The following is a 27,694-nucleotide window of genomic DNA, read 5'->3' as shown; positions in this document are numbered from 1 at the left end:
TGGATGTGCTCTTAGTTTCTTTCCTTGATCTTTTCTTTTGGCAGCTTCTCCTTAAATTTTCCAAGACTCTTTATGGGGTTTTTTTTTTTTCAAAAAAAAGACTCTTTATGGCTTCCTAGGGTTAGTTCTCGGTAAAACACAATAAAACATTTGTTTTGACTCTTAATTTTAAAGCACTATTATATATAAATCGTATGTTTTCAGATTGGAGAAATTTTGTTTATATTAAAATTCATCTTCAAATTATTATTTTTTTGGTTGAAATGTTAAATTCTTCAAATTATTGTTTATGACCCTATAAATCTTTAGACCAGCCTGATTTTGGTTCGTTTATGGTTGGACTTATCTTCCAACTCCAGTCACATTCACATCTGTGTACTCTCTCTGGAAACACATCCAAACATCCTCTGATATGGCATTTATCTCTACTCGTTATCTTCTTGGACCCCTTGAAACCTTAGATCAGCAATCTCTACTATTTTATGTTCCTTTGTTGTTTCTTTTTCTGTATCCCTTTCTTCTCGGAATTTTGAGTCGAGAATGAGTGCATGTTCTAGTGATCTTTGGTTAAATTCTTATCAAGTTCTTGCATCAACGTTTGCCTTCTGCAACATAATAATCTAGTTTAGTTTCTTTCTCTTTGATTCACTATGTATATACTGCTATGGCCTATGTACCCTTTATTTGACACTTGAAGTGGGAATCAAACTCTGGCTACCACAAATCTTACTAAAGCATGGTTATTGAGCTATATAACTAATTATTAAGAAGTTTCCATCTTATTTCTTTACCGTGTCGACCAAGAAACCTTTAGTTTTCTTTCTTGAATAAAGCGTATAATCTACGATAGCCGTGTGTAACTTTGGAAGTCGATCTACTGTATATCGGTAATTACTAATTAGCAGAAAAACTAGAAAATGGGATGTTAAGCAATTTTATTTAATAATTTTAGGCAGATGGACGCATGTGAAAGTTTTAATTAGCGGAACTAAAATCACACATTTCTATCTAGAGGTCTCGAATTTTAAATTTTTAATATTTTTGCCACAATAATACTCTACTAATTTTTTTGGGGGTAAAAGACAGTGTAAAAACGCTATCTTACAGAACAAAAACGTTTATAATTTCGTAGATCACTTCCTCCTTTACAAAATACATTTAAAGACAAGTACCTCAAAACCAGTTCTGAAATACACAAATTGCAATTTCTTTCACTTATAAGCTATAACTTATAACCCAATGTTTATACTTTAAGTTTGTTTTTGTGTTTTCTCCCTGAGGTATGTTCTTCATGCCCAGCTGTTGCGTAATGGACTTCGCAAATCTTACACCACATAGTTTTTGATTTGACATGACTGCTTTGAGTGGCTATACTATCGAAGCCTACACAACAAAAACAAATTAAGAAGAAAAAAATGGTTTAATCTTAAGACTCAACAACAAGCCACATATAAAGTAAAAACATACATACTTGTTGGTTCTTGAAGAGGTTACGAGTTTCTTCACATTATAACTAATTAGGACAAGGAACATGCACACGGAATCTCTTGCTACTCTTACTTTCAACGACCAAGGCCTGAGTTCACACCCTTGCTGACCTCGGAGCCAGAGCCACCAGCAACTACGCTCCTCCATAACCATATTCTATCTGCTGCAGCAACTAAAAAGCGAGATGCACTCTCAGGTCGCACTAAAAGAACGTTGTACCCCATCATCCTCAATCGGTGAAGAACATATGAGTAATCTCCATCACCAGAGATCAGCATCACATTAGCAGGAGCTCGGTTTTCCATTGTCCACAACAACATATCTACAAGGATCTTCTTGTCGCTCCCGTCTTTAACTCCTGTTGAAATCACACCATCAAAGACACCTTAATGATCACCACTAAAAAATACAAACTAGAGACTTGATAATCAAGAAAGGGGTTAGATATATTAACCGGGAGGGACGTGGTTGAGTGATACGCCGGTGGAGGAGAGAGCTTGTTGTACAGATGAACGCATTTGATTAATGTCACCATAAGCATAAATGGCGAGCGGACCACAATACTTCATTTTCCCCAAAGCTGATTTAATGTTGAGAGCAATCTTATGGCCATCACAACCTTTTGGGACACCGCAGTTCTCAATGTCCCACCAGACTGATGTTTTCGCTGTTCTCGCAAATCCCTCTTCCTCAGATGCTTCTCTGCACGTTGCTTCCATAGCTAGATACTTAAGACCAGCGTCACTGAGACACAGTCGCTGCTGAACGACGCCGTTCTCAGATATTCTAGTCCTTCTCAGCGTAACTTGCCGGAAACGTTTTGAAAAAAAGATTGAAGCTAACATCATCAGTTTGAATTTCATACTTTTTTTTTTTTTTGCATATCTTGACTTTAACGTTTGAAAAAAGGAGTAATGGAGTGTTTTAGTTCGAGTAAACCACATATATCTATAGCTAAGCAAATACGAGCAACTAGATAATAACCTACTACAAACATGCATGTGTGATGTGTGCATGCAGCCTAAGGCTAAAAGTTGATGATTAAGCTTTTTTGGGAAGATAAACCGTCGAATTTTTACAAAGGCTTCCCAATTATGAAAAGTTGTAGATTTCTTTCATAATTTCATTGTCAGACTGTGTTAACGTTACCGTAAGTAAACAAAAATAAATGATGATCTGAAAAATCTCTAGGGACTAGGGTATAACTTTTCCCGAAAATGAAAGTAAAGGTGATTGGGCTCAACGAGAGGACAACAAGCACCAGCAAATTAAAGTGTATAATTCACCTTAGTTCTGTATGTGCCTTATATAGGTGATCGGAATAATTCATGGTTAATTTGAAAAACCAAAATTGCATAAAAAAAAGCTTTAGGCTATAAACTAACGTACCAATGAAAACTAAATAACATAAATAAATAAAAAAAATGAAATCATATTATAAAGCACTACTAATCCTAATGAGATACTCTAGAATGCTTATTGTCACGTGAAAGTCTACTAACAAGGAGACGAGAAAGGGCCTCCTGCAAACACGCTTTGGGGAACGCTCGACTTCACCTTCTTCAAGTTCGTTTTGATGGCTTCTCCCTAAGAATAATGTGATCTTCATACTTAGCTTCGCTGTGGAAACCAATCTGGCAAACTCCACACCACATTAATTTACTGATATGAGTAAATTTGTCCGTAAATTTGTCCACATTAAAATTTAGTGAACAAAATACATGTTTCATCCTACTACGCCTAGAAATGACTTTGCATTAATCTAACACCATAGAGGCTTTTTTTTATTATAAGTAAAAGTGAAATAAATATATATTGAGCCCAAGGAAAAGGACAGGAAGCACTAACCAAAAAAAAAAAAAGTTTCGTGTACCTTAGTTCGAGGGCCGTCTCAAATTAATTTGAAGCCCTGTTCAAAAAAAATATTAATCGTATATTTTATGAAGTAATTTTAAAATTTAATAATTTTTTTTTTTTTTTAATTATAAGTTCTAAATTTAGCATTATATCTAAAGTTTTAAAGTTTCTTACCATAATTTATCTATATATTTCCAAAAAGCCTTAAATTTTTTATTTTTATATTTCGGGGCCCTGTTCGACCGCTCTACTTGCGCGTGCTGTTAGACGGCCCTGCAGTTAGTTCTGTACTCTCTACCAGAGAGGTGAGTGGCTAAATCATGGTGTGAACAAACAACATTGCATAACCCACAGAAACTCGAACTTAAACTGAGAGATCATCAAATCCAAAGATAGGTAAAAACTAGCTAGATTCTCGCAGATCAGTTTCCCATTCGGATTATTAGACCAAAGACTTTGTTAGTCAACCTCTATGATTATTATCTATCTGAAACCTTAACAACGACCCAAAGGGCAGTACTATTGTGTACCAGGACACTTCTTTCCCAAGTAACACATGGTAAACCCTTGCTCAAGCAACCGACGGCGGATCCTTCAAATAACGGATCAAGCGGTTTCACAATAGGTGATTAAACCCTATCTTCCTCAACCGAGGGATTATAAATGAAGATATGAAACCGTGAGGATTTGCTTAAACAACTAACCCTTTGGTGTCAAGTTCGACAATGTTCATGGTCTGAAGCTGCTGAAGAATATGACGAGCAACACCACCACTGCTCTTACAGAAATGAGGAGGACGGCTCCCGTTCCTCTTGCTTCCTCCATAGATCCTACGGAACGCACCGACTCCAAGTCCACTTCTCAAGTACACTTTCCTCGCCATGGACGCTTTAAAAAAAAAAAAAAATACAACTGTCAATCTCAGACACAACTAGTTTCCATTCAAAGATGCAAAACTTTATATACATACCGGCTCTGATGTAGTACCAGCCAGGGTCATATGGAGCAAGCTCCTTGAGCTTACCAGTCTTCACTATGTCTGTCCACGGTGGCAGCTCAATCTAGCATCAATAGGAAAAATAAACAGTTATACGACATCGTATCAATATGTCTAAAACACAATTAGAACTCATTCCTAATCAAGATTAGCAAAAAAAAAATAAGAACTCACTAAATGTCTATACGGCATCGTATCAATATATACCTTGCCTGAGCGTTTGAGATGGGCAGCGTAAGCCTTGACGAACTCGTGTGGAGACACATCCTTCACCGTTTTGCCCGTAGACATTGTCCCTGCGCTTCTGATCTTCTGCTTCGGCGTCGGCTTGTGTACGGATAGAGATAGGTGGAATTATGGTTTTAGTGGAGTTTTTGTGAGGAGCAGGAAGTATATAATTACTCTGGGCCTGTGAAATATAAATGGCCATTAATATACTAGTACTTAAACTTAAACTTGAACTTTGCACTTAAAACTTGAAATTACCATATGTTGTACACTTTTGATGTTATGTTATAATCTTCCGGAGGAAAAAAGGAAGAAGAAGAACTTTGCACTTAAACTTGAAAAATGCATGTTATAGACACTTTTCTGATCCGTAAGAACATTTCCAACCCATTTCTATAATAGAGATCTCTAAAATAAAGGAAAAAATAGAGATGGTGTTTTAGCTCCAATGTGTTACTCTATAATAGAGAAATACTATATTTGTCTCTATAAATAGAGGAATGCTATTTTTTCCTCTATATTTAAGGGAAAAAATAGCATTCCTCTATTTATAGAAGCAAATATAGCATTCATCTATTATAGAGGAACACATTGGAGCAAAAACACCATCTCTATTTTTTCCTCTATTTTAGAGATCTCTATTATAAAGATGGGTTGGAGATGGTCTAAAAGCACCATCAATTCAATAATTTAGTCAAGAGTTTATTGATATTTTTATATTATAAATAAAGATTTTTTAAAAATTCTTGTTAATAATTATACTCCCTCCGTTCACTAAAGAAATATTTTGTAGAGTATTCAAGCATATTAAGAATATAATAAATGCTTACAATTATTTTATTTCGCTTTTTTTTAATAACTATCAACCAGTAGTATTTAATCAATTCAAATATTTCAAATTAGTGTTTTTTAAAAGTATATAATTTATCAACATTAACTATCAAAAATACTTTAAAATTCTATAAAATCTATTATTTTGGAACAAAAAATACATCTAGAAAATCATAAAAGTACATATTAATAGAAAAAATATTTTACAATAATTTTGGTAATCCTTATAATTTAGAACAATAATTTGTTCTATAAATGCTTGTTGGGGCCCAGACAGTGGAAGCACCATGGCCTAGTGGTCAAGGTTTAAAGGCTTCTAAATCTAGGTATGAGGTTCAAATACCAGACAACGCAGAATTGTCGGCTGTAATATCGTCTATGTAATGTTTCTATAATAGCATAATTAAACCAGAAAAAAAAAATGTTTGTTGGGGCCTAATATTCATCAATTTATGGGCCTTTTGCATGAATGTTTGGGCTTTAAAACTTGTAAGATCATCTCATTGGGCCTTTTCTTAATAAAATAACAGAACAAATCCTTCGGCCGCGATAGAGAGTTAAGCCTTCCGCCGAAGCTCAGATCACAACGATCACCGTCACGAGAGGCGAAGATGGTGGCAGGAGAAGTAAAGAGGTTAGAGATGATGCAGAATCTCTTCGGAGATAACTCCGAGGAGGAGGAAGAAGAAGAAGAAGAAGAAGAGATCGACTCCGAACATGAGTCCAATCCTCACCCCAACGATCCTTCCGTAATCCCTTCCCTCCTTCCTTCCCTTAGGGTTTCGTATTTTTAAAAAAACATGTTCTTTCTCTGATTCCATTACATGACATGATACTGTTTTTTTTTTGGTTTCTTGTCCAATTATCAAATTCAAAGCGTAAATGTCTGAACTTTTTAATTAAAAAACATGGATAGGATGAGGCAAAGTACTTTGAAACATGTTTCATTGTCTGGTTCCATTACATGACATTTGTGTTGTTGTTTGGTTTCTTGTCTTTTTCTCTAAACTGTATGATCCAATTAAAGTGTAAATGTCTGAACTTTCTTATTTAAACACCTATAGGATGAGGCAAAGTACTTTGAAACATGTTTCATTGTCTGATTCCATTACATGACATCGGTGTTGTTGCTTGGTTTCTTGTCTTTTCTATAAATATAATCATCCAATTAAAGTGTAAATGTCTTAACTTTCTAATTAGGATGAAGCTGAGGGAGGTGTGGAGCCTGGAGAAGAAGCTGCGGTTGAAGTGAATGTAGAGGCTGAATCTGAAGGGGAACAGGGCGATGTAGAACCTGGTCATGGAGAAAGCGAGGGTGAGAGAGAGCAAAGTTCACAGGAACGTGATGTTGCTGAACCAGTGGAGGAAAGCGAAGAAGAAGAAGAAGAAGAAAGAGATGAGGAGAGAGTAGTTACAAAGAGGAGACAAGATGTTGTTGAGAGTGGATCAGAGAGGTCTGGTGAAAGGCGGTATGAGTCTGAAGATGAAGAGGTTGAGCAGACTAGGATTCAAAGGTACCCTATTCTTACTAGCTCTTGTGTGGCTTCCTTTGAACTTTTCATTAAAATAAATGTTTTAGAAAGAAAAATTTGTTTCAAAAATACAATTTTCTTTTTGTATTTTCAACGCATTTTATGGTCTAATAATGACTAGTTGTAAATTTCAAAAAAAAAAATTGCATTTATTGAATTCTTATTGGTTTAGAATTATTGGAAATCGATAATTATGAAAAATTATGCAAAATAAATAAATAATATGTTTTATTAATGTGTGAAAATTCTAAAACATGCATAGGAGAGAGTAATTGATAATATTTGCTTGTCATCTGAGAGTATTTGAGATTCACTTTGTCTGTTGTGAATGGTAACATGGCATGGTTCATAGATCACCTAGTGAGGAGAAGGAAGAGGCTCCAGTTGCACAGTCAGACGTTAACATTCGCAATGTATTTGGATCTTCGGATGATGAAGATGCAGAGGAATATGTTCGTAATGACATTGAGCCAGTGAGTTTCTGCTTCCTTTTTAAAACCATATGACTCTGCACTTATGTATGCTGAGATGTTTACTTTTTTTGTCAGAGATCGCCAGTGGGAGATGAAGAAGAGGGCTCTGAGAAGGATCAGAGACTGGACGATATGGGCCTTGATGATGATATGGTCCCTGAAGAGGATCCTAGATACGAGTCAGAAGATGAGCGTGTTGAAGCTAGGCACAGGGACAGGGACAGGCCAGTTGGTCCTCCTATGGAAGTGGGAGTTCCTTTCCGCCCTCCTCCTGGTGATCCTGAAAAGGTATATATGCTTTATGCTGTTTAAGTATACTCCTCTGACTTGCCTAATTACCTTTCTTTTAATTAATTCTGATGGTTTTTTTGCAGATGAATATGATAAAAGTTTCTAATATAATGGGGATTGATCCAAAGCCATTTGATGCCAAGACCTTTGTTGAAGAAGACATATTCGAGAGTGAAGAACCTGGAGGAAAGATGCGTATTCGTCTGGCTAATAACATTGTGCGCCATAGGTTTGTTAAGGGTCGAGATGGTAAAACATATGTAAGTCTAAACTCTTTAATTTTTCTATCAAAACATATGTTAATACTTCTGGTTTACCAATTTCATTAAATGGCATTTCTTGTTAAAGTTATAATTAATTTGCTGATAAGTATTAATTGTTAAATGATGTTCATATGCAGAGTGAAAGCAATGCTCGGTTTGTAAGGTGGTCAGATGGAAGCTTACAGCTATTAATAGGAAACGAAGTTCTTGATATAACCGAACAAGATGCACGACAAGACCAGAATCACCTCTTAGTCAAACATGAAAAGGTGTTAGATCAAATCAATAAACAACTGATTTTTTAAAGTGATCTTTTTGTTTAGAAAATTAATATAAACTCATAGCTTTATTTGGATGTGTTTTGTTGTAGGGAATCCTTCAATCACAAGGAAAAATTATGAAGAAAATGAGATTTATTCCATCATCTCTAACGTCGAATTCACATAGGCTTTTGACTGCTCTTGTTGACTCGAGGCAGAAGAAGGACTTCAAAGTCAAGAACTGTGTTACTGACATTGACCCTGAGAGGGAGAAGGAGAAGAGAGAAAGGGTAACAACAACCTCTTAACTTGAGCTCCAAGCAAATCCAATTGTAGTTTCATTGACTTTTCCTCATTTGATAAATATCAAATTTTCACCAGATGGAGAACCAAAACCTCAAGGCTAGTACAAAGTTGAGTCAAGCAAGGGAGAAAGTTAAGCGCAAGTATCCACTTCCTGCTGCTAGGAGACAACTTTCCACTGGGTACTTGGAAGATGCTCTCGAAGAGGTTTGTGTTCTGTCCATTTTCTAAAGCAAAGATTCCAACAGTAACTGATAGGCCTGCGGTTTTGAACCGAACTTGCCGAAAACCAATCGGTTAGGTCAGTTAGTTCAATTACGAGTTCGGTTCAATTTGACAGGTTTATGAAAAGCTTCGGTTCGGTAATCGGTTAGTTCGATTTAAAAATAAATAAATCTAAAACCAAATTACAAACCAAACTAACCGACTTTAACTAATTTTTTAATCGAAATATAATTGAAACCAAAAGCTTCGGTTAGTTTTGGTAAAAAAAAATTTTAAAAAACCAAAATACCAGAATACATAACCAAATATTTTTCCGGTTCAATTTAGCGAGATTTTAGTCAAACCGAACCACCCAAACCCGCATGCCTAGTAGCTAACAACTGATTGTTTTGGGGAACCAGGATGAAGAGACAGACCACTATGGCTCACACCGCTCAAACCGTGGCTATGAGGAGGATCTTGAAGCCGAAGCACAACGAGAACGAAGGATTATGAACGCCAAGAAGGTAAAACAAGAACATATTCACAACCTTGCGTTAATGCCAAAACAGTTATTTAACTTCTTGTTCTTCTTGGGTTGAACCAGAGCATCAAAGGCTTTACGGGGAGGTCTTCAATGACTTCAGCAAGACCAACAAGGCGTCAAGAGTATTCAGAGAGTGAGAGAGAAGAATCAGAGTATGAGACTGAAGAGGAAGAAGAGGAAGAGGAAAGGCCACGTTCACGTAAGAGAGTCAAGGAACCAGAAGATGAGTATGAAGAAGAAGAAGCTGAGGTACTCAAAAGTTAAAATAAAGTTATTCTATTTGTTGTTGTTAATGAGAAGGATCATTACACATATTGTAATGTTGTGTTGTGGTGAATGCAGGGACTGAGGGGAGATAAGGACCGTGGTGGTGGTGGCCGGAAAAGGAAAGGGATTGAATCAGATGAGGAGGAGGAGTCTCCTCCGAGAAAAGCTCCGACTCACCGTCGTATGGCCATGGTTTACGACAGTGATGAAGACTAACACTTCTCATCTATCTTTCACTCTCCCATTTCATTAACTTTTTTTTTTATGCAGTCTTGGAACCAGACTCGTTTTAAGTAAAGTTTTAGTTAAATTGAAATATCACCAAATCGTGAGGGTTGGATTGATCATTTTGTAATTCATGTATTATTGGTTGAAGATAATAAACGGTGTGTTCCCTTCTGTAAATGTAATACAATCATTTGCTTACTGAGGTATAGCAATTGCAAAATATATAAAAATATATAGACTAAACCAAAAAGACTGTCGTTTTTGTTTTTTAATGATTAACTAAGTTCTGTTGCGATTAATGTAGATTTTGGCAAATTTAGATAGTATTTTTAAATTATAACTGAGTTAGGGTTGTATTTAGCATTGATTATTTATTCAGGTTATATTTGCCATGATTCAAATTATCCGGCCTTTCTCCCGTTTTACTTCATAGAGATATCATAGAGATATCAAAGTTGATTGGAAAAGATGTTTATTTTGCTCTGAGGTAAGCATTGTTTGATACTATGTTGACTAGGTAATGAATCCGTGCGATATCGCACGGGAACTCATTTTATTAAAAAAAATATCATATTGTATAAAATATTTTTTTTTATAAAAAAATGTTTACAATTGAGTTTTAGGAAATACATATGTTACAAAATTATTTTACATACAATTATTTAAACAATTATTAGTTCAGTCGATAACAAAACTTTTACTATTTTATATATTTATTTACTTGTTTTTAGAAAGAATATTAAGGAAAATGGTTATCTTAATAAATATACGTTGACTTATATTGATATGAGTCTTCTCGTTTATAATATTATCTTAAATGTTTGGGAGAGTTTTTATAAAACACCAACACTTATTAATTATTATATTAAACTAACGCAAATAAAATTAACTAAGTTGACAAATTATGGGTTTACCTTTTTAATCACTAATGGTTTTTATTAGATATTTAAATAAAAAATTTAAAGTCAAGGTGGTACTGAGATAAAAAATACTTCCGAATGTTATCGGTTTCTGAACAATTTTCCAAGCTTAGTCTAAGATACAAGAATAACAAAAGGAATCCATGATTATATGTGTTTACTCAAAGATCGTTCGATTAAAAAAAAATCAAAGATCCTTGATGATCTTTTAACAATGATTATCTCACTTTTATAGTCTATTTGTGATTTGTCAATGCTGATAAATCTTTAAATAGAGGACTAATGGTTGCAATAGTTGGTTAACACCAAAAGTTGTAATGATTTATCATCAAAGACTATAATCACCAACAATTACAATGATTCTACAAAATATTGTAATCGTTCATATTATTAATTTATTTTTTATAATGAAAACACACACCTCTTAAAACAATACATTTTAGAATATGAAACACACTTTCCTTAGATGTAAAAATATATTCTTATGACGAAAATCTAGCTTTTTTGAACAATGAATGAAAATATAGCCAAAAAACATGTTTTAGAATACAACAAAAAATAATTTAAATTAGAAATATTATTCACCTTGTTCATTATAAAAATTTGAAAACATTATTTTCTCATGTTCACCATCACCATAACGTGCTTTGGCATATTATTAAATCGACCCACTCCATTGTATGTGACAAAACTGTTGGATTAATTAGTATTTTGATGACCCGACATTTTCTGTAATCTAAGTGTTTCAAAACATTAAGATTACAAAGAAAGAAACCCAGTCTCTCACACATCACTTTCTTAAACTCTATTTGTTTGTTTTAATTTTGTTGTATTATTGAATATGCATATAATCTTATATTGATATTACATGTGTGATGAGAACTCCTCACATCATCACTTCACTTGGTCTTTTCTTCTTCCTTTCTCTAATACTCCAAAGCCATCAACAAACTATTGATCGAACTCAACATATTGTTGGTAACAATGTCAATGATCAACAAGCCAATAATGTGGCGGTGACTTTGCCGGAAAGGAGAAGAAAAGAGATATTTAACGTATTGTGGCCGATAACCACATGGAGGAAGGAGAAGATATATAGGTTCAATAATTAAGTTTCTAAGAAGTACCTGAAACATACGTTAACAATTTATGATAAAGAGATGAATGGTGAATATAAATGCAAATAAACGAAGAGATTGAACGTATAGCAGAAATCAGGAATCAGAAAAAGAAAATTGAGAAAAGAGAAACTGTAATCTGGTTACCAAATATATATGAACATAGGAAAAGATGCAAACCAGGAGTCACAAATCCATTAATTGACACAATGCTTCAGTAGCGTCTTGTTTTGTTTTTGTCAAAACAAAAGGTATGTCTAAACTTAACAATTAAATTAAAAGGTGTGTTAATCTCAACCATTCCCTGTTTTAAAAAGAATATACAATTTATGAAAAGGTACTTCACTGCTGACATAACGCTACGGTAGCGTCGTCTTTTGTTTTGTCAAAACAAATGGCCAACTTTTGGATTAAAAGGTGTGCTCATCTCAACCATGCTATCTAAAATGAAAACACATATTCTTTAGATGTTAAAGTACATTCTTATAATGAAAAAGGCATATGTAAACATTTTTACATAACATTTTCTAATAGTTGCATGTTGAAAAAATAATATTAATATCAGTTTTTTTTTTGTAAAAAGACACAACTTTTCAACATTAAATGAGACATAATTCTTAAAACTAATCTATATATAATAGCACATCTATATAATAGCAAATCTATTTTTTGTTTTCACTGACATCATCATTTTTTTATAAGAAAATAAAAGTAAAATCGTATGGTTAATACTGTTGCGGTTATATAATCTGATGAACACAATTTTAGTATCACTTAGACGTCTGATGTGATCAAAAATCGTTTCCTTTTTCTTAAATCGTCACTTCCGAAAACACAACCTTTCGAAATAGAATCTTTTAATTTATATATCGTTTCTTTATCCAAAGCATCTTCATTGTTCTTATTTCCATTCAGTTTTATGGATTTTTGGATTTTTTTTCACTATAGAATAAACCCTTATCTGATTTCATCATCACTAAACTTAATTGAGTACTTGTTTCTAAGCCGCTGATCTCAATGTCAACTTTCCAGTGCTCTTGATTTCCATCTCTTCTTTATCTTCATCTCTTCCTCTCTGATGATTTCCACTCTCTTTTTCTGTCCCCCCAACACAATGATTAATTAATCTACTGTTTGTGTGGAGTTATCATCCAGAGATGCCGTTAGATGGAGATGCCATTAACTGATTGCCCAGATTGTAGTTATGCTTCGTAAAATGAGAGTAAATAGATTGTAGATTTTCTGTCCGTTTCTTATTACTCTAATAATTGCACAAACACACAGTGGTTCAAATGTCCATTTCGTTTCCAGTTTTAGTCGGACAAAAAGAGGAGATACATTGAGTGATGCGTTTACATCTAACCAAACAGTTACGGTATATCGATCGCCTTTGGGAATAGATTCAATCGGTTAAGTTCCTTTTTCTTTTTCGATAATGTATTATCGACACATGTGAGAAAATCGGTGAGAGTGATATTCAAATAGGTAGGAGAATTTTGTCCTGGTGTAGTGAGTACCTTCTCAAATTTTCAGTAAGTCGTTTGTTTTATCATCAAAATTTGACCAGTTTGTATGATTATAACCTTATAGGCATGGGAGATTTTTTTTATTCATCTGTAATTCTCTTAACAATAGTTATCTTTTCTCCAAATCCTGTGTTTTTTTATGTTATTATTTTTGTGATCTTAACCTCAGGGGACGCAATGGTTCTCTTCTGAAGTTTGAAGGAACATGTTCACAAAATATGTCTGGTGGATTCGAAGTCTAAAGATCGTCGTTGGTAAAACACAAGACGTGTGCATGAATATTCGTGAGTCTATGACAAGATCTCTTCAAGAATATTTGACCACATGCAGAAGGTTTTTTTTTTTACAAGAATCTAATAGTCTGCAATCACACTTTTTTATAACTTCCGTCGCTTTCTTTTCCGTCCGTAGCAAGCGACTGTTTACATAAACATTTATTGAAACTAAAATGGGATATCATTTTTCATCGGTTTGTTCGGTTTGTTTTACAATAACAACAATGGCCATAGGGAGACAGTAATAAAATGAAACGGATATAACAAGAAATATTCAATTGACTATCTTAATGTGCTAGCATAAATATATAACGTCTACTTTTCTTAAAATGTCAGCGAAGCACAATTTGTATGTACGAAAGACAAACTTTTTCATCTATCCAAACAAGTAAAACTCTTTCTACTATTTTTTGTTTATACATTTGAATATCTTCTAAAACTTTATAACCAAGTAATTGCATATAACTTTTTTCTCCACTATTTTATTATTAGTTCGATTAGCAAAAATTTTATTTTGAGAAATGCATGGGCATAGACTATTTATAGATTTTAAAAATTTATTTGGATAGTCACATCTCTTCAATTTGAATAGTCACAACTCTTCAATTTGAATAGTCACATTATTTCTATTTAAAAATAGTTATTTTGAAAAGATACTTATAGAAATAGTCATAACTCTTCACATGAATAGTCACAACTTATTAAATACACATCTCTTAAAACAAAGAATTGTACAAAGACATTTTTGAGTATTTAACATCATAAGAAAAAAAAATAACTATATAGACAACTTTTAGAAAAGACACAACCTTTCAATATTCAACTTTTAGAAAAGACGCAACTTTTTGACAACTTATAGAAAAGACACAACATTTCAACATAAGTGAAATTCACAACCTTTGGAATTAATTGGGATTGCTATTATTAGTAGATATGTTCTATTGATTGGAAAAGATGTTTATTTTGCATGGTCATAAACTCATAATATTAGACTATTAGTCATCTAATAAAATAGAAGTGTAGAACACATAGACTCTTGGATAGTGATTTAATCCAAAACTTTGTAACACTGTAAATCTTTTCTCTTGATCTTTTTTGGTTTTTACATTAATTATTATTAAAAAGCTGAATTTTGAAAATTTTCGACATCTAAAAAGTTGAATGCTTTAAATAAGCGACTCCCCCACTATCATCTGATGGCTCATTAGCGTCGGGCAGGTCGTTGTTCAATGGAGTGTTCTTGCTCAAATCCCAAATAACAATCCGAGACTAAGATTAGTTTAGTATCCTGACCAAACATAAAGACAATTTCAATGGTTACTATTTGTAGACGGTAAAAGAGAGAATTGTTAAGTTAGCGAAAAAAAAGAACCTGGAGAGAGGTTATGTTGGGAGGTAACTCCATGCGTGTGATCAGACGACCAGTGAACGAGACTCTCTTCACAGCAAAGAGTTCAGAAGTTGAAGTATCACCAAGTACCAACCACCACGCTTCGTCTTTCACCTATAAGCAACCCAAGTATACAAACCGTAATGAATCTTTTTTTATGCATAAAAATAGTCTGTGGTAAGTCTTTAGAGAAGAAACCTTTGGGAAACGAGGGGCCAATGCCCTTGAGGTATTCCTCTTTGATATCTTTTCTAATCTGATTTCAAGCGTCGAAGGCCCGTTAGGATCCTTCCTTTGGAGTCTCACATTCATTTGTATACGCGGGAATCGCTGGAGATCCTAATTAAGACCAGAAAAAAGTATAGAGAAGAGTCAGACAAGTCCGTGAAAAAGAAACAGATGTGACCAATTTGAGAGAGGATTGGTACCTGAGATAATTTGGATGCAGGGAAGTTTCCGGTTACACTTTTTAGAGTTTCCCTTGGAAGTTCTAATAGCTGATGCAGCGTGTGAATTCCTCTTGCGGTTAGAGATCCCAGAAGGTCATCGTTCATGCATGGAATCATCCATAATGACGAATCTTGGTCGGACCACATGCCCTGCAATCAAAGAGAGAAATGGATCAAGTAAAAGCGTTCTGCTTCCAAAGAAGTGGAACGAGATAAAGAGTAAGTAATCTTTCAAGAGAGTACCTGCATGACCATTTGCAAGAGACGCATGCACGTCAGTGAGCTTGTGAGCCATCCACTGTTTGCGCATATGTCAATCATGGCTTGGAGGATTCGAATGCTTTGGTCCAAGACTGACTTTAGATCAGTGTTATAATCACTGATTGGAAGTGCCAGCTGAGAAAAATGTGCCTGGAGTACAAGAAGTCGTGATTATAAAGAACGCTCAGAGTCATAAACTTCGTTGTTTAACCATGAACTCATTAAATCTGGAATATTTGTTTTTTCATCCTTCACAGTTTGAGGAATGTGAAAAGAAATTACCTGGAAGAGCAGATTTGCCTTCGTATGAGGATCATCTAGATGGTTATTATCCACTCGATACCTAACTTTCTCTGACAATGTTTTGTTGTAATTTTCCTAAGAAAAAGAGGGCATAAAGAACATAAAGAGCGGAAATTGTAGACAGCTTATCACTAAAACTACTTTTCTAAAATAAACCATGTAGCTTCCAAGTACAAAAGTGTGAACAAAGAAACAAACCTCATTGTGCCGCACAGGAAGTTCATCATATTCAGACGCTCCAGCCAAAATATGCAAGAATGCCTAAAACGGGTTGAGGTAAAAGAACAAAACAATCAGAATCTCATGCATGGATACATTCATGCTCAAGTTTGCATAAGACTTTATCGGTTCAGTTTCTTACTTCGAGCGATGTATCGGGGCCTATATTAGAACCAAACATAGACACGGTCATGTAGCTAAGGTAATACTGTGATGCTATTGTACCCAGCATCATAGGCTCTACACTATCTTCTGTTACTTTGAGGCATCCACTGTCTTCAAGATCATCAAACGTGTTTTGCACCAATCTACAATAAAATCCACCCACATACCTCTATGTTATACTAGTCCTTAGCTTCTTATTAACGAAACTTTCTTTATTAAATAATTTTCGTATATACCTTGATAAGTAGGAACACACTGACTCATCTTCAGTACCTTCTAGCCCATAGTACGCAGGATTAGCCATCTGTTACATAGACATTCAGTTCATAAGACATTTCCTAATGGACGGATTATAAACTTGGTAAAAAGTTCGCAGCAATGGAAAACACTTATAGGGAAAAAAAATCTGGCTGCTGGTGTCAAACTTGGCAAAACGTTTACTAGTCAGTGATTCAAAAACTGATTATGAACTTAGCAAAATTTCTCAGAGAAACCAGTATCGAATTCTCAAGCTGTGTCGACTTTTGATGGAATGTGAAGAATGGTTACCAGTCTACGAAACAAATACGTCCATGTAAGATAGTGCACAGCGTCTTCTTTGTTGCCAATTGTCCCAGAGACTATTTCTGCATTGAAGTGATCGTGCAACCTCTCTTTCAGGCTACTTTCTACCGGGAATGGTTCGTACAAGAACTGCATCCAGAGGAAAAATGATAATTGAGGTAAATCCATGCTACGGATATTAAAATTGCTAGAGAATTTTAGTTGCGCTTGCCTTTTTGTAGAAGCTTTTTTTAGGTTCATGTACAAGAATAACCGCTTTTCCATGTTGATCAAACTGTGGACGTCCAGCACGCCCCATCATTTGCAAGATTTCTGTAAGAGGAAAGTCAACATATCTTTTGGTTTTTCCGTCGAAGTATTCTGTTCCCTGAGGCATTAGAAAACATTGCCAACGGCAGCAGTAAAGAGAAAAGACAATCCGTTAGAAGAAATAGATACAATGTGTAATAGATACAATGTCATAGCAGAGGATCTAAATTCTACCTTTATAATAACCAAGTGAGCTGGTAGGTTCACTCCCCATGCCAAGGTACTTGTTGAGACCAAAACCTGAAATGGAAGCAAGGAATCAACCATCAGCATGGAAGCATGAAATGTAAACGCGAAATCATGGATGTAAACAGTAAGGACAGAGAGAGTATAAGTGGAGGAAAGTGCCTGAATCTTGTTGTTCACGAAAAGCTCTTCCACTACAGATCTATCCTGGTCATTCAAACCTGCATGATGCAACCCAATACCAAATTGCAACGTATGTCGGAGGTTCTGGTCAGTGATCTGAGAGAGGACCATCTGCAAGTCTTCCTCTGATACACTCAGAAATTGCCGCGGATGCTCGTCTGACGCCGCAAACTTTATTTCATAGTAGAAGAAGATGCAAAAGATTATAATTATTAGAGTAATATAATCGGAAGATCAACTGGTGTCTGAGTTTGATGATAAATCATACCTGAATAAGATCCAGTGCGGTAAGCCTTGTCTGTCTACGCGATGAAACAAAGATAAGAACAGGTTTTGTAGGTGAATGGGTGCAGATAGCTGCATATGCTGGCTTGTTCATGCTATTCATCCTTGGGCAGTAATACTTTCCAGGATAACCCTGAAAGCAAAACAAGATTAAGTCAGTAAATCTCCTTCTTGGATGGTTTCCTCGCATATCTACCCACCGAAAATGATATAAAAGATACCTGAATATGAACTTCAATTGGTACAGGTCTGACACTAGGTTTAAAATTGAAAAGTCCGATCTCCCCAACACCCAACCAGTCAGCCAAATCACTGAATGAACATGGCATCAAGCCAAAATGTTAACAGCCAAGTCAAAAGAAAATACACACAGAAAAGAGCCTACAAATTCAAAGAGGCATAGAAGTTAGAATACAGACCCTGCATTTGCCAGAGCAGTAGAAAGTCCAACAAACCGAACAGAGCGCTCTGTCTGTGATGATATGTACCTCATTCTAGATACAATAACCTGGAAACCAAATGCAGATTTAAAATAAACCAAAATGTTAACAGAACTTTGAAGTACTTGTTGTCGAACGTATATTAGCTCTTAACCAAAACCATAGAGAAATTACAGGTGTCATGATATAACTGGAAACTTCTAAGCTATTAGTGGAGCTTAGCATAAGTAATTAGAAATGTAATATAATAATTTTTAGGCTTCTACCTCAAGGATGGGTCCTCTGTCGGCACCTAGCAAGTGAATCTCATCCAAAATAACAAGGCCGACCTATATCCCCAAAACATTATAAGTTACTCACTCACGAAAAAGGTAATCCGATACAACAAATCTACTGACAAAGAGATGTACCTTTTTTACATAACTTCGAGTATGCCAATTACGACTAATGCCGTCCCATTTTTCTGGGGTAGATATGATGATATCAGCAGACAAGAGAGCAACTAAATCTGGAGTGTAATCTCCAGTCATTTCAACCTGTGGAAATGCGAGTGTTAGGAATAGTATCTGGTAGCCAATATAAACACATGAACTCTGGGTCTGTTACATGTATATATGCTCCAAGGCAATATACATTATAACATGCAACATCCGTTTACCATTTCTTTTCCAAGTGGAGCAACAAGATGCTTTTTCCAATCTTTCATTCTTTCTCGAACAATAGCTTTTAGTGGTGCTATGTAAACAACCTGGGTGCCGCAGAAAAAAGTAAGCATCCCCTTTAGAGATAATAGAAAACTAGAAACTGACTAATTCTTATGAGTCTGAGAACTCATACCTTCATATCAGGCTGGGTACTGAAGAGACGCAACATTGCAAGTTCAGCAGATATAGTTTTCCCACTTCCAGTTGGAGCTCCCACAAGAACATTGTTGTCTGTGTGATATAAGACATGAAAAATCTGCAACACCAAAGCATACCTTTTCAATTAACTAGGAGTGATGAAGAAAAACATTTATGAACAAGAGAAAGGAAAGCATAGGCCAGAATATGCCCAAACCTGAGTCTGTATTGGATTGAAATGTGAAAATTTGTAAAGCGATTCATACAACCTATTCCCAAGAGAAGTCACAGGAAGAGGTTTCAAGTCTAGAAGCTCTGTGTGAGAAGTACGTGCCTGAATGAAGAAGAATGTTAGGATTGACCAACTCAAAGGAACAAATGATCTAGTGACTGCTTAGAAAATAGCAACCTCTAGAAGCAATATACCTCTGGTAGTGCAAGATTGTGGAAAGAGATTGTGTAGAAAGACTCTGCATGCAACCAGGAATCAGAAATAGCATGAACATAGTATTGCGGCGGATGTGGTTCAAATATAGGCACAGTAAAAGAAAGCTTCTGCGGTTCCCCTCTAGCCATCCGTTTCGTTAGTGTGAAAAGATCTGAGTGGTAGATATAATCATTCTCTGTGTCCTGCCAAAGACAATTGCACAAGACAAGTGTTACTAGTGGAATATATTAACACTGCCAAAAGAGAACAATATTCAAGATATAAATTCATTAGTTAACAAGCAAGCTTGTTTACAAATGCTATCCAGCACGGAGTCTTTTTCCTCCAAGTGGTTAGTAGCGCCATAAGATGAGATACTAGATTATAAATGTCAGCTCGTTATTTGTCACTGCAACACATGTGTCTTAATGGGAGTTCTATGGTACAACCTCAATGAGAATCCACCAACGAAGAGCAGCACCATGAAAGCGATCCTTCCATATAAAATCTGGAGTTATACGCAAATCCACCTAAAATTGTGACAAAATGAATGATGTTAAATAGATTGGCATCTGAAGAACAATCAAATATTGAAAAGGCCTTCCATAAGCTACCTTCAACACAGTGCGGGTGATTGGACTAACAGTAGCTTCCAGTTGAATTGAAGGAAAATATGCTAGATGTTGCTTGACCAACTAGCAAGATAGCGCAGAAATGTTAGTGTTTTTCTCCAAAAATATATAAATGCATTAGCTTATTGAATTATGATATGTATAGATATACCCTTCCCCCAGGATTGTAACGAATCAGCGCTCCAATGTCTTTTTCCTCCATCTCATACAAGCGGTCTAAGTCGGCCCCTCGCTCTTCAAGTTTTCTCAATGTCTGTTTGATTGAGATGAATTAGACAAAAAATATTCCATATTGCAAGTCAAATGTAATTATCAGAAGCTTACATCAAAAGGTATATCCCTATCGAATTGCCGAAGAGGATGTTGATGAGGCCACAGTTGACGATCAACTGCCTTGCAGTATTCCAACATAAATAAAGTCATCTCACACCACCCTTTTCGCAAACATGTCTCAAACAGGGCACGCATTATACGTGCTAAACTAGCACTAATATATGAAGCATCAGAGACCAGAGAAAATGCATCAATTGACCCACGAGATATGAACAACTGCAGATCATAAAGTCAGTATATCAGAACTCTACACATCAACCATCTTTTATATATCCTAGGTATAAATAATATTGCAGTGATTGTGAAAGTCAATGACCTGAATGAGAATCGAAATTTTTCCATGTTTGTTAGAAGGTCCTCCCTTTACTTCTAAGGGACAGCAAGAACGTGCAAGAGTCTCAAGTTCATGCTGCTCTTCCTCTCTTACCACAATATTTTCAAATTCAGAAGAATGGGCAACCATATCAATTATCTACAGCAGATAATTTGACATCAGTAAGTAATGGATAAATCTTTAGCAAGGTACCGAACAAAGAACAAGGTGGAACCATTTAAACTTAGAATCAATCATTAAAGGGAAATTTAATAACAACAGAATGATTATAGCAAACCTCGCTTTCATTCATGTGCCGCTTCAACATCTCGTTGTACGTTTCAACACTAGAGTATTGAATATAGAAGTGACTTGCAACCCGTCCAAGCTCAGTACAGTAGAAGTTTCCACTTTTTTCATCGAACCTCATCATTTTAGCTTTGTCCAGTGAACGTGCAGCCTCAGACACAAGGGCCCGTTGCTTCAATGTTAAAGAAGGATCGGCAATTATCTGTGACGAGTAGCACGATCAGAATGGTTTTAAGCACATATTTAATTGTAGCACAAACACAAGGAATATTTTAAGTACAAAATGGTACGAAAACACACTATGAACACAAACAATCTCCAGGATAAAGATCTCCATGTAAACTTTTAGAGCTTACAAATTCAGCACAAAATTTTAGAAAACATGTGAAGAACCAATATCTCTCTGAAAAAGTGGAGAAAAGAACAAAGATCTTCATCAGCCGGAATGCAGATAGCTATGGAGACTACCCATGCAAAGAATAACGTACCTCGTCCCATCCAATGCCATAGGCCAAAGGATTTAACTTCATCCGAATTGACAAATATGTATATCCAAGCCAAGCACAAGCTTCCTTAACATTAGTCACAGTTCCCAAAACCACTTCTGCGTTTAAATTGTCTTTCAAGGAGCTTATGAACTGCAAATAAGAATAACATTGGAACTCGTTGTATGGCCAAAAGAATTGACAGATCAAACTACAAATGGAACTTTCGGGAAGTTTATGTATTAGGATGACAGACCAAAGTTCTTTAGGTTTGTGCCCAATACCTGACTTTCTATGGGAAGCTGACTCGTCAGCAGCCGAAGATAGTAAGCCAGCTTGTCATGGGATGTGATAATAATTCCCTCACCACTCTTGTCAAACTGCGGTCTCCCAGCTCTTCCAAAGATCTAATACATATAATAGTATGACACATTAATAAATATTGCATTGTCATGCCCTTTTCCAAAGAAGAATTTTTCCTTTACCTGCATGACATCAAGCATTCCCAAGTCTTTCCACCCACCAGCCTTGGCATCATACAATTGTGTTCCCTGGAAATTAACCAAACATATTGAGCTATAAGGACAGATTATAGCTATAATGAAAGATTATATAAATTTGTAGAACCACTTGTTGATCTCCAACAATAAGAGAAACTTCTCTTGGCATAGATTAAGAGTAAGTTTGACTATACAAAAACCAGCCATACAACTAAAATATACATAATCAATTTGTCTACACATAAGCATACCTTAATTACGACTGTGTGTGCAGGCAAATTTACACCCCAAGCAAGAGTTGCAGTGCAAACAAGCACCTGAATGCCCAAAACATGTTGGAAGAAAATAAGTATCTATGCAATAAAGAGCAAGCAGACAAAAATATCTCGTACCTTCAAGAGTCCATCGGAAAACAGCCTCTCCGTAAGTGTTCTATCAGATCGTAACATCCCAGCATGATGAATACCGAAACCAGCTTCAAAAAATTTGACAAGATCCTTATTTCTGGACTTGATGACATCTTTCTGAGATTCAGTAAGAACAAACCTAAAAAATTAGTAGCAACAATGAATTTCAAAAAGATGATGCATAATGCACTTATTTACCTTTCTTATGTGAAATTGAGGATGAGTCTCATTCGTGAACAAATCGAGCGTTTCATTTTCCCGAGCAAGATCAATCTACGTCAAAAATACTGAAGTTATGTACGTCTAGATCTGGATTTTGAAATCCATTGAGAAATCATACTTTGCAGCGAAATCATCCTCACGTGTTTTCAGGTGTACATAACATTTAAGATTTCAGGAAAAAAAGATATGCATGAATTTTGGAAGAGAACGGGTAAAGAGAAGCAGTATATAAATATGTAAAATATCATATACCAATTTCTCAGCTGTTTTTGAAGTGTCTTTTCGGGAATGAACAAAAATCATTGCTTGATGACCTTGTCTAATTGAATCAGCAACCTAACATGAAAGCATTACCATGTAGATAAGTGACTGTCCATATTAACATAAAAATGGACAAGGCTTTATTCAAGATGTATAGACCTTTTTGTAGCATATCTCATTTAACAATGCATTTTTAGCAGCAAAGTTATGCTCGGTGATGCCTATATACTGCTGAGCTAAGGGAACTGGGCGATAGCTCGAATCAAAATAGAAAAGGCCAATGTCTGGGTTCACTCGTAAAAACTGAGCAACCTGAAATCCACCCAACAAAAAAGGTTCAAAAATAAAATATAAAAATTGAGCGACTATAATTTCCCGAGACTAACGAGGAAATATGAAGTAACACAGTGTAGTGCATAAAAACATCGTGACAGATATATATATATATTGTTGGAACAGACCTGTAGGTAGCTAGGTAAAGTGGCTGACAGGCCTACAATTCTTATCATTGTCTGCGTCGACTCTACCTGGTACAGAACAAAAGTCAACCAGATTTTACAGTGATGCCCAAATAGAGGAGAGTATAACTTCAAGAATTGCTTTAACAAAACCAATATTCACGGAAAGATTATTTCTAGCATTTAACTCAACAACGAACAAAATATGATCAAAACAAGACGTTACCTGACGGAGGGTCCGAGCAACTAATGCCTCTATCACTGCACCTCTATCATCATTCAGAAGGTGCACTTCATCGATGATCAAGAGTTTTACTAGCATTGACAATGACATGTCGCTGCTTTTGCGAGTAATGACATCCCATTTTTCTGGTGTTGTCACTATCATCTAATTCACAATCAATAAATCAGGTATATATCAGTTCATGCATGCCTCCGCAAGAAACTTAAGTATATCTTGTAAGCTTATATAAAACCTGAGTTTCTTCAAGTTCGCTCTTGGTGAGTTGCATATCCCCTGTAAGCTCCTTCACAACCATATTTAATGGACCAAGACGACGGCTAAAAGCTGATGTGACCTCTGCCGCTAACGCCTATAAAGAACAAAAAGTAAATAAAAATTCTGACGATAAAACTTATCCACAAGATTATATTAACATGATTCTACCTTCATAGGAGCTACATAAACAATCTTAAACTCGTTTTTGTGCAAGTAGCCATCCCTGAAGTGTTGTTTAATCTGCGAGACAATTAGATAATATATGAGTAAAATATGAAACATTTTAGCATGATTACAATATATCAACTTCTTTTACAGCACAACATACATACATTTAAAAAAAAAAATCTATTCACGCTCTTCGTAAATAAAATCTCAAAATGTTTTCAACATGTCTGTGATAAAATCAGGTTGGGAAACAAAAATATTAAACCAAGTAAAAAAGTACTTACCTCATGTAAAACAGAGATCATAGCAATATTTGTTTTTCCAGCTCCTGTTGGAGCACACACCTGCAAGGACATAATATACTTATGCTTGAGAAGGTAACTCGCATTGTCGCTCGGTGCGGACACAAAATTTACATATGACTCACCAATATATTCTCATTGGTGTTGTAAACTGTCTGAAATATTCGAGACTGAATACGGTTCAAAGTTTTGTACCCATGAAAAGCAGCTTGAGCGACGTCATCCAACTCCTTTATCTCAATCTGGCAACATGCAAGAATTTAAAGTTAGAATGCACGCAATCTCACAGAAAAGGCTACAATAGGATCTAAACTAGAAAATTTATTAATATGTTTGAAGAACACTTGGATTTAACTTTCTACATGCAAGAACTGTCATCTATCTTCTAGATATGGATGAGACGTACCAGTTTCTCGCCTGGTTTCAATTGTGCGGTAGGGGTAGGCGGGATAAAGACTTCCTCATATCCTTTTAAGTGCTTCCTTACAGTACCTTGGGGAAGAGCAAATGCAAGAGAATTGGCTTCTCCAGACCCGATCAGATCATCAAACCCACTATTCTTTTCACTTGCCTCTAGTAAATAAGAAAAATTGGCCTCCGATATTTCACTCTCTAAACCAAGCTCGGCACTGCGTTTGTTTTTCTTTTCCTCCTTACGCCGAAGTTTCTCAATTTGCTTTGCGGACTCTGTTTGAACAGTAACCTGAAAGGTGGCTGCGGGTTACTGTGGCTATAAAAAAAATTGGCACAGCATTATATGGAAGGCCTCGCTCAAATGGCACTACCTGTGTGCCATATGTAGGCATCCGGGTTTGGGTGTTTGAAGCTGTTTTGTCAGACTTGAGAACCATCTGACCATGATGGATAGCATCAACAATCTCCTTCCGATGCTGAAAAGGGAATCAACAAGTCAGACACCATTCAGATTTCTTAGAAACTAGAAAGCAGAGAATAACTTCACTATATATCGGAGTAACAACCCTCTTAGTCTTTTACTATACCTACGCACAAACCCACACATATCCACGAAATGACTTTATATCAAGCGAGAACATTCAGTAATAATATTAGAACGTGATTCAGTTAAACACCATTAAAGCCGGCTTGCAGTAACATAGACTAAGCTAGTACGTAGCTTTAACTAAGAGCTACAAGATAAAGATTACCACTCAAACGTAACAGCAACTCTCGAGACATGCATTTTATACAGTAGAATCTAAAGCTAATAAGGCAAAAAATGTCCAATCACAAGTTCAGATAAAAGAGAAATATACACGCCAGGCTTACCATAATAAGGTCTTGAACAGTCTCAAATGCGCCATCCCCAACAAGATCCAACAAATCTCCAGCTATCTGCAGAGAAAAAAAGGTTAAAACCCCTTTTACTTCCACTTTGAGTATATGCTGCAGGATGAGGCATAGTAACTCCAAAATATTTCACCACAACACACATACCTCCTCACCAGGCTTATCCGAATCCAGAAACCTACATATAGCCATTGCCAGCTCATCACGGGAAAGTTGTGAATTGCTTTCTCTAACCATCTGTCCGCATGCGTCTCTAAGCCAACTTAAATCAAATTTTCCTGCATTCTGATTCTTTGTCATGTCACTGACATCACTCCAACCTTCAGAAAATGATGCATGAGCGCTATTGCTCTCTTCATTCTCAAACCCTCTTTCGCCAAGTGATTCTTCCACCAGAAAACGACTTGGTAGATTGAAAACAAGGTCCGCACCAAATTCAGCACCATCATCAACCACATCCGCATATACCTCAGACTGATGAGCAGGCTGTATCGAGTAGAGTGCCAGAGCAAAGGAGGCCACGTTCTTTACATTAGCATCCGAGACAGCATGACCAACAACATTTTGCAACTCTAACCTGTTAAATAAAAACAAAAACAAACCAACGTTAAACACCCAAGAAAAAGTACAAAGCTTTGGCCTTTTTCATAAATCAATCTTCCAGGAGTACTTACTTCTTTTCAGCAACGCTCTTATCACTAAAACCACTGTCCTCCTCCTCCTCCACTGGCTTCCCAAACAGACGATACGCTGTAAAAGCAACCTCACGAAACTCCTCTGATTGAACTTCCCGATCTATCAACTCCACTACAGCTCCAATAAACTGCTTGTACGCTTGCCGCACTTCTGGAGAAGCTGTTTACACCAATTCAAATCAACATACACACAAAGCACCACCTCATAGTCTAATCCACTTAGAGCATAATCAATGGGGTTCTTATCGGAATATAAGAAACCATCTAAAAAAACTAAGAACCTGCTCTTAAACCTAAGAACCCTCGTTAATCATGCTCTTATAAAGATAATTAATATATATATATATATATATATATATATATATATATATATGTATATATATATAAATTAAATCAGAAAATCACCTCCTTCCCATTGATGAACTATCCTCCTAGCAAGGTCAGATTCATCGAGGCGACTCCCAGAGCTGAATTAGCAAACACAACACGATCCAATTCAATTAAAGTATTTACAATAAGACAATTCAAATACTCGTCATCACAATGATCCTAGAGAATCCAGTGAAACCCTAATAAACGAGTGAATTTCAAATCAAGGCGAAATCTCAGGAACTCGGGGAGGAGAAGCTGACCTGCGAGGCTTGTTGAGAGTTTGGAGTATGGTTTTGCGGCGAAGGTAGGCTTGATCGATGTCGAAGGGGTCTCTTAGAGAGCTTGTCAAGCGAGGAAGCTGGACCAACATGATTAAACGCTGTCGTCTGCGTCGTTTAGGCTTCTTCTTCTTCTTCTTCTTATTCGCCTTCTGGTTTAACTCTCCGGGGAAGAAGGCGATCGATCGCTTTCGCTTAAACGACGTCACTTCAATACTTAATGAACAGTTGTACTAGGACCCGTAACACCGACCCGCTAAAATACGGGTTCATTAAAACGATGGCGTCACTTCAATAGGACCCCGTTCATTGACCCGCTAGAATACGGTTTCATTAAAACGACGGCGTCACTTCATAGGACTCGTACACCGACCCGCAAAAATACGGGTTCAGTTAAACGACGGCGTTTGGATTGGTAAAGTTTTTTTTTGTATAGATATTTTACAATTAACATGTGATGGACCAATAATAAATTATTCCTTTTTAATTGGTAGCCATTTAGGTTGGTGAGAATAGTGCTT

General features: G+C 36.0%; 4 protein-coding genes across 4 annotated transcripts; 1 reads left to right on the top strand and 3 right to left on the bottom strand.

Annotated features, from left to right (window-relative positions):
- Positions 1-390: 390 nt before the first annotated feature.
- LOC125585147 (meiosis regulator and mRNA stability factor 1-like) lies at positions 391-2,333 on the bottom strand. The gene is made up of 2 exons (XM_048753723.1): positions 1,943-2,333; positions 391-1,846 (listed from the first exon to the last, which is right to left on the bottom strand). Exons 1-2 carry the CDS (start codon positions 2,331-2,333, stop codon positions 1,563-1,565), a joined length of 675 nt encoding a protein of 224 aa, XP_048609680.1. The 3' UTR covers positions 391-1,562.
- A 1,674-nt stretch (positions 2,334-4,007) lies between these two features.
- LOC125581433 (40S ribosomal protein S19-3-like) lies at positions 4,008-4,667 on the bottom strand. The gene is made up of 3 exons (XM_048746849.1): positions 4,550-4,667; positions 4,316-4,406; positions 4,008-4,233 (listed from the first exon to the last, which is right to left on the bottom strand). The coding sequence occupies exons 1-3, from the start codon at positions 4,631-4,633 to the stop codon at positions 4,037-4,039; spliced, it is 372 nt and encodes a 123-aa protein (XP_048602806.1). The 5' UTR covers positions 4,634-4,667; the 3' UTR covers positions 4,008-4,036.
- Positions 4,668-5,936: 1,269 nt separating this feature from the next.
- Positions 5,937-9,964, top strand: LOC106444917 (protein LEO1 homolog). The gene is made up of 11 exons (XM_013886386.3): positions 5,937-6,150; positions 6,602-6,915; positions 7,286-7,406; positions 7,482-7,694; positions 7,781-7,957; positions 8,098-8,229; positions 8,331-8,510; positions 8,602-8,730; positions 9,150-9,254; positions 9,335-9,523; positions 9,617-9,964. Exons 1-11 carry the CDS (start codon positions 6,013-6,015, stop codon positions 9,755-9,757), a joined length of 1,839 nt encoding a protein of 612 aa, XP_013741840.3. The 5' UTR covers positions 5,937-6,012; the 3' UTR covers positions 9,758-9,964.
- A 4,620-nt stretch (positions 9,965-14,584) lies between these two features.
- Positions 14,585-27,416, bottom strand: LOC106382732 (DExH-box ATP-dependent RNA helicase DExH14). The gene is made up of 49 exons (XM_048746842.1): positions 27,156-27,416; positions 26,929-26,990; positions 26,503-26,683; positions 25,976-26,405; positions 25,808-25,873; positions 25,306-25,410; positions 24,927-25,223; positions 24,646-24,762; positions 24,503-24,562; positions 24,219-24,290; positions 24,028-24,144; positions 23,778-23,939; positions 23,555-23,620; positions 23,253-23,405; positions 23,085-23,168; positions 22,809-22,883; positions 22,596-22,727; positions 22,455-22,520; positions 22,189-22,254; positions 21,988-22,110; positions 21,707-21,856; positions 21,208-21,420; positions 20,913-21,068; positions 20,588-20,812; positions 20,415-20,516; positions 20,246-20,326; positions 20,081-20,161; positions 19,631-19,834; positions 19,422-19,538; positions 19,200-19,322; positions 19,021-19,110; positions 18,773-18,898; positions 18,629-18,691; positions 18,342-18,430; positions 18,144-18,234; positions 17,906-18,055; positions 17,617-17,808; positions 17,443-17,508; positions 17,171-17,326; positions 16,945-17,088; positions 16,632-16,699; positions 16,373-16,538; positions 16,210-16,272; positions 15,991-16,086; positions 15,691-15,858; positions 15,427-15,597; positions 15,197-15,337; positions 14,981-15,112; positions 14,585-14,896 (listed from the first exon to the last, which is right to left on the bottom strand). Exons 1-49 carry the CDS (start codon positions 27,263-27,265, stop codon positions 14,813-14,815), a joined length of 6,252 nt encoding a protein of 2,083 aa, XP_048602799.1. The 5' UTR covers positions 27,266-27,416; the 3' UTR covers positions 14,585-14,812.
- Between the last annotated feature and the right edge of the window lie 278 nt (positions 27,417-27,694).

This window comes from Brassica napus, chromosome A2 (genome assembly GCF_020379485.1).
Source record: "Brassica napus cultivar Da-Ae chromosome A2, Da-Ae, whole genome shotgun sequence".
Lineage (NCBI taxonomy): Eukaryota > Viridiplantae > Streptophyta > Magnoliopsida > Brassicales > Brassicaceae > Brassica > Brassica napus.
The sequence above is the reverse complement of the archived record's forward strand: the minus strand, read 5'-3'. Positions and strand labels throughout refer to the sequence as shown.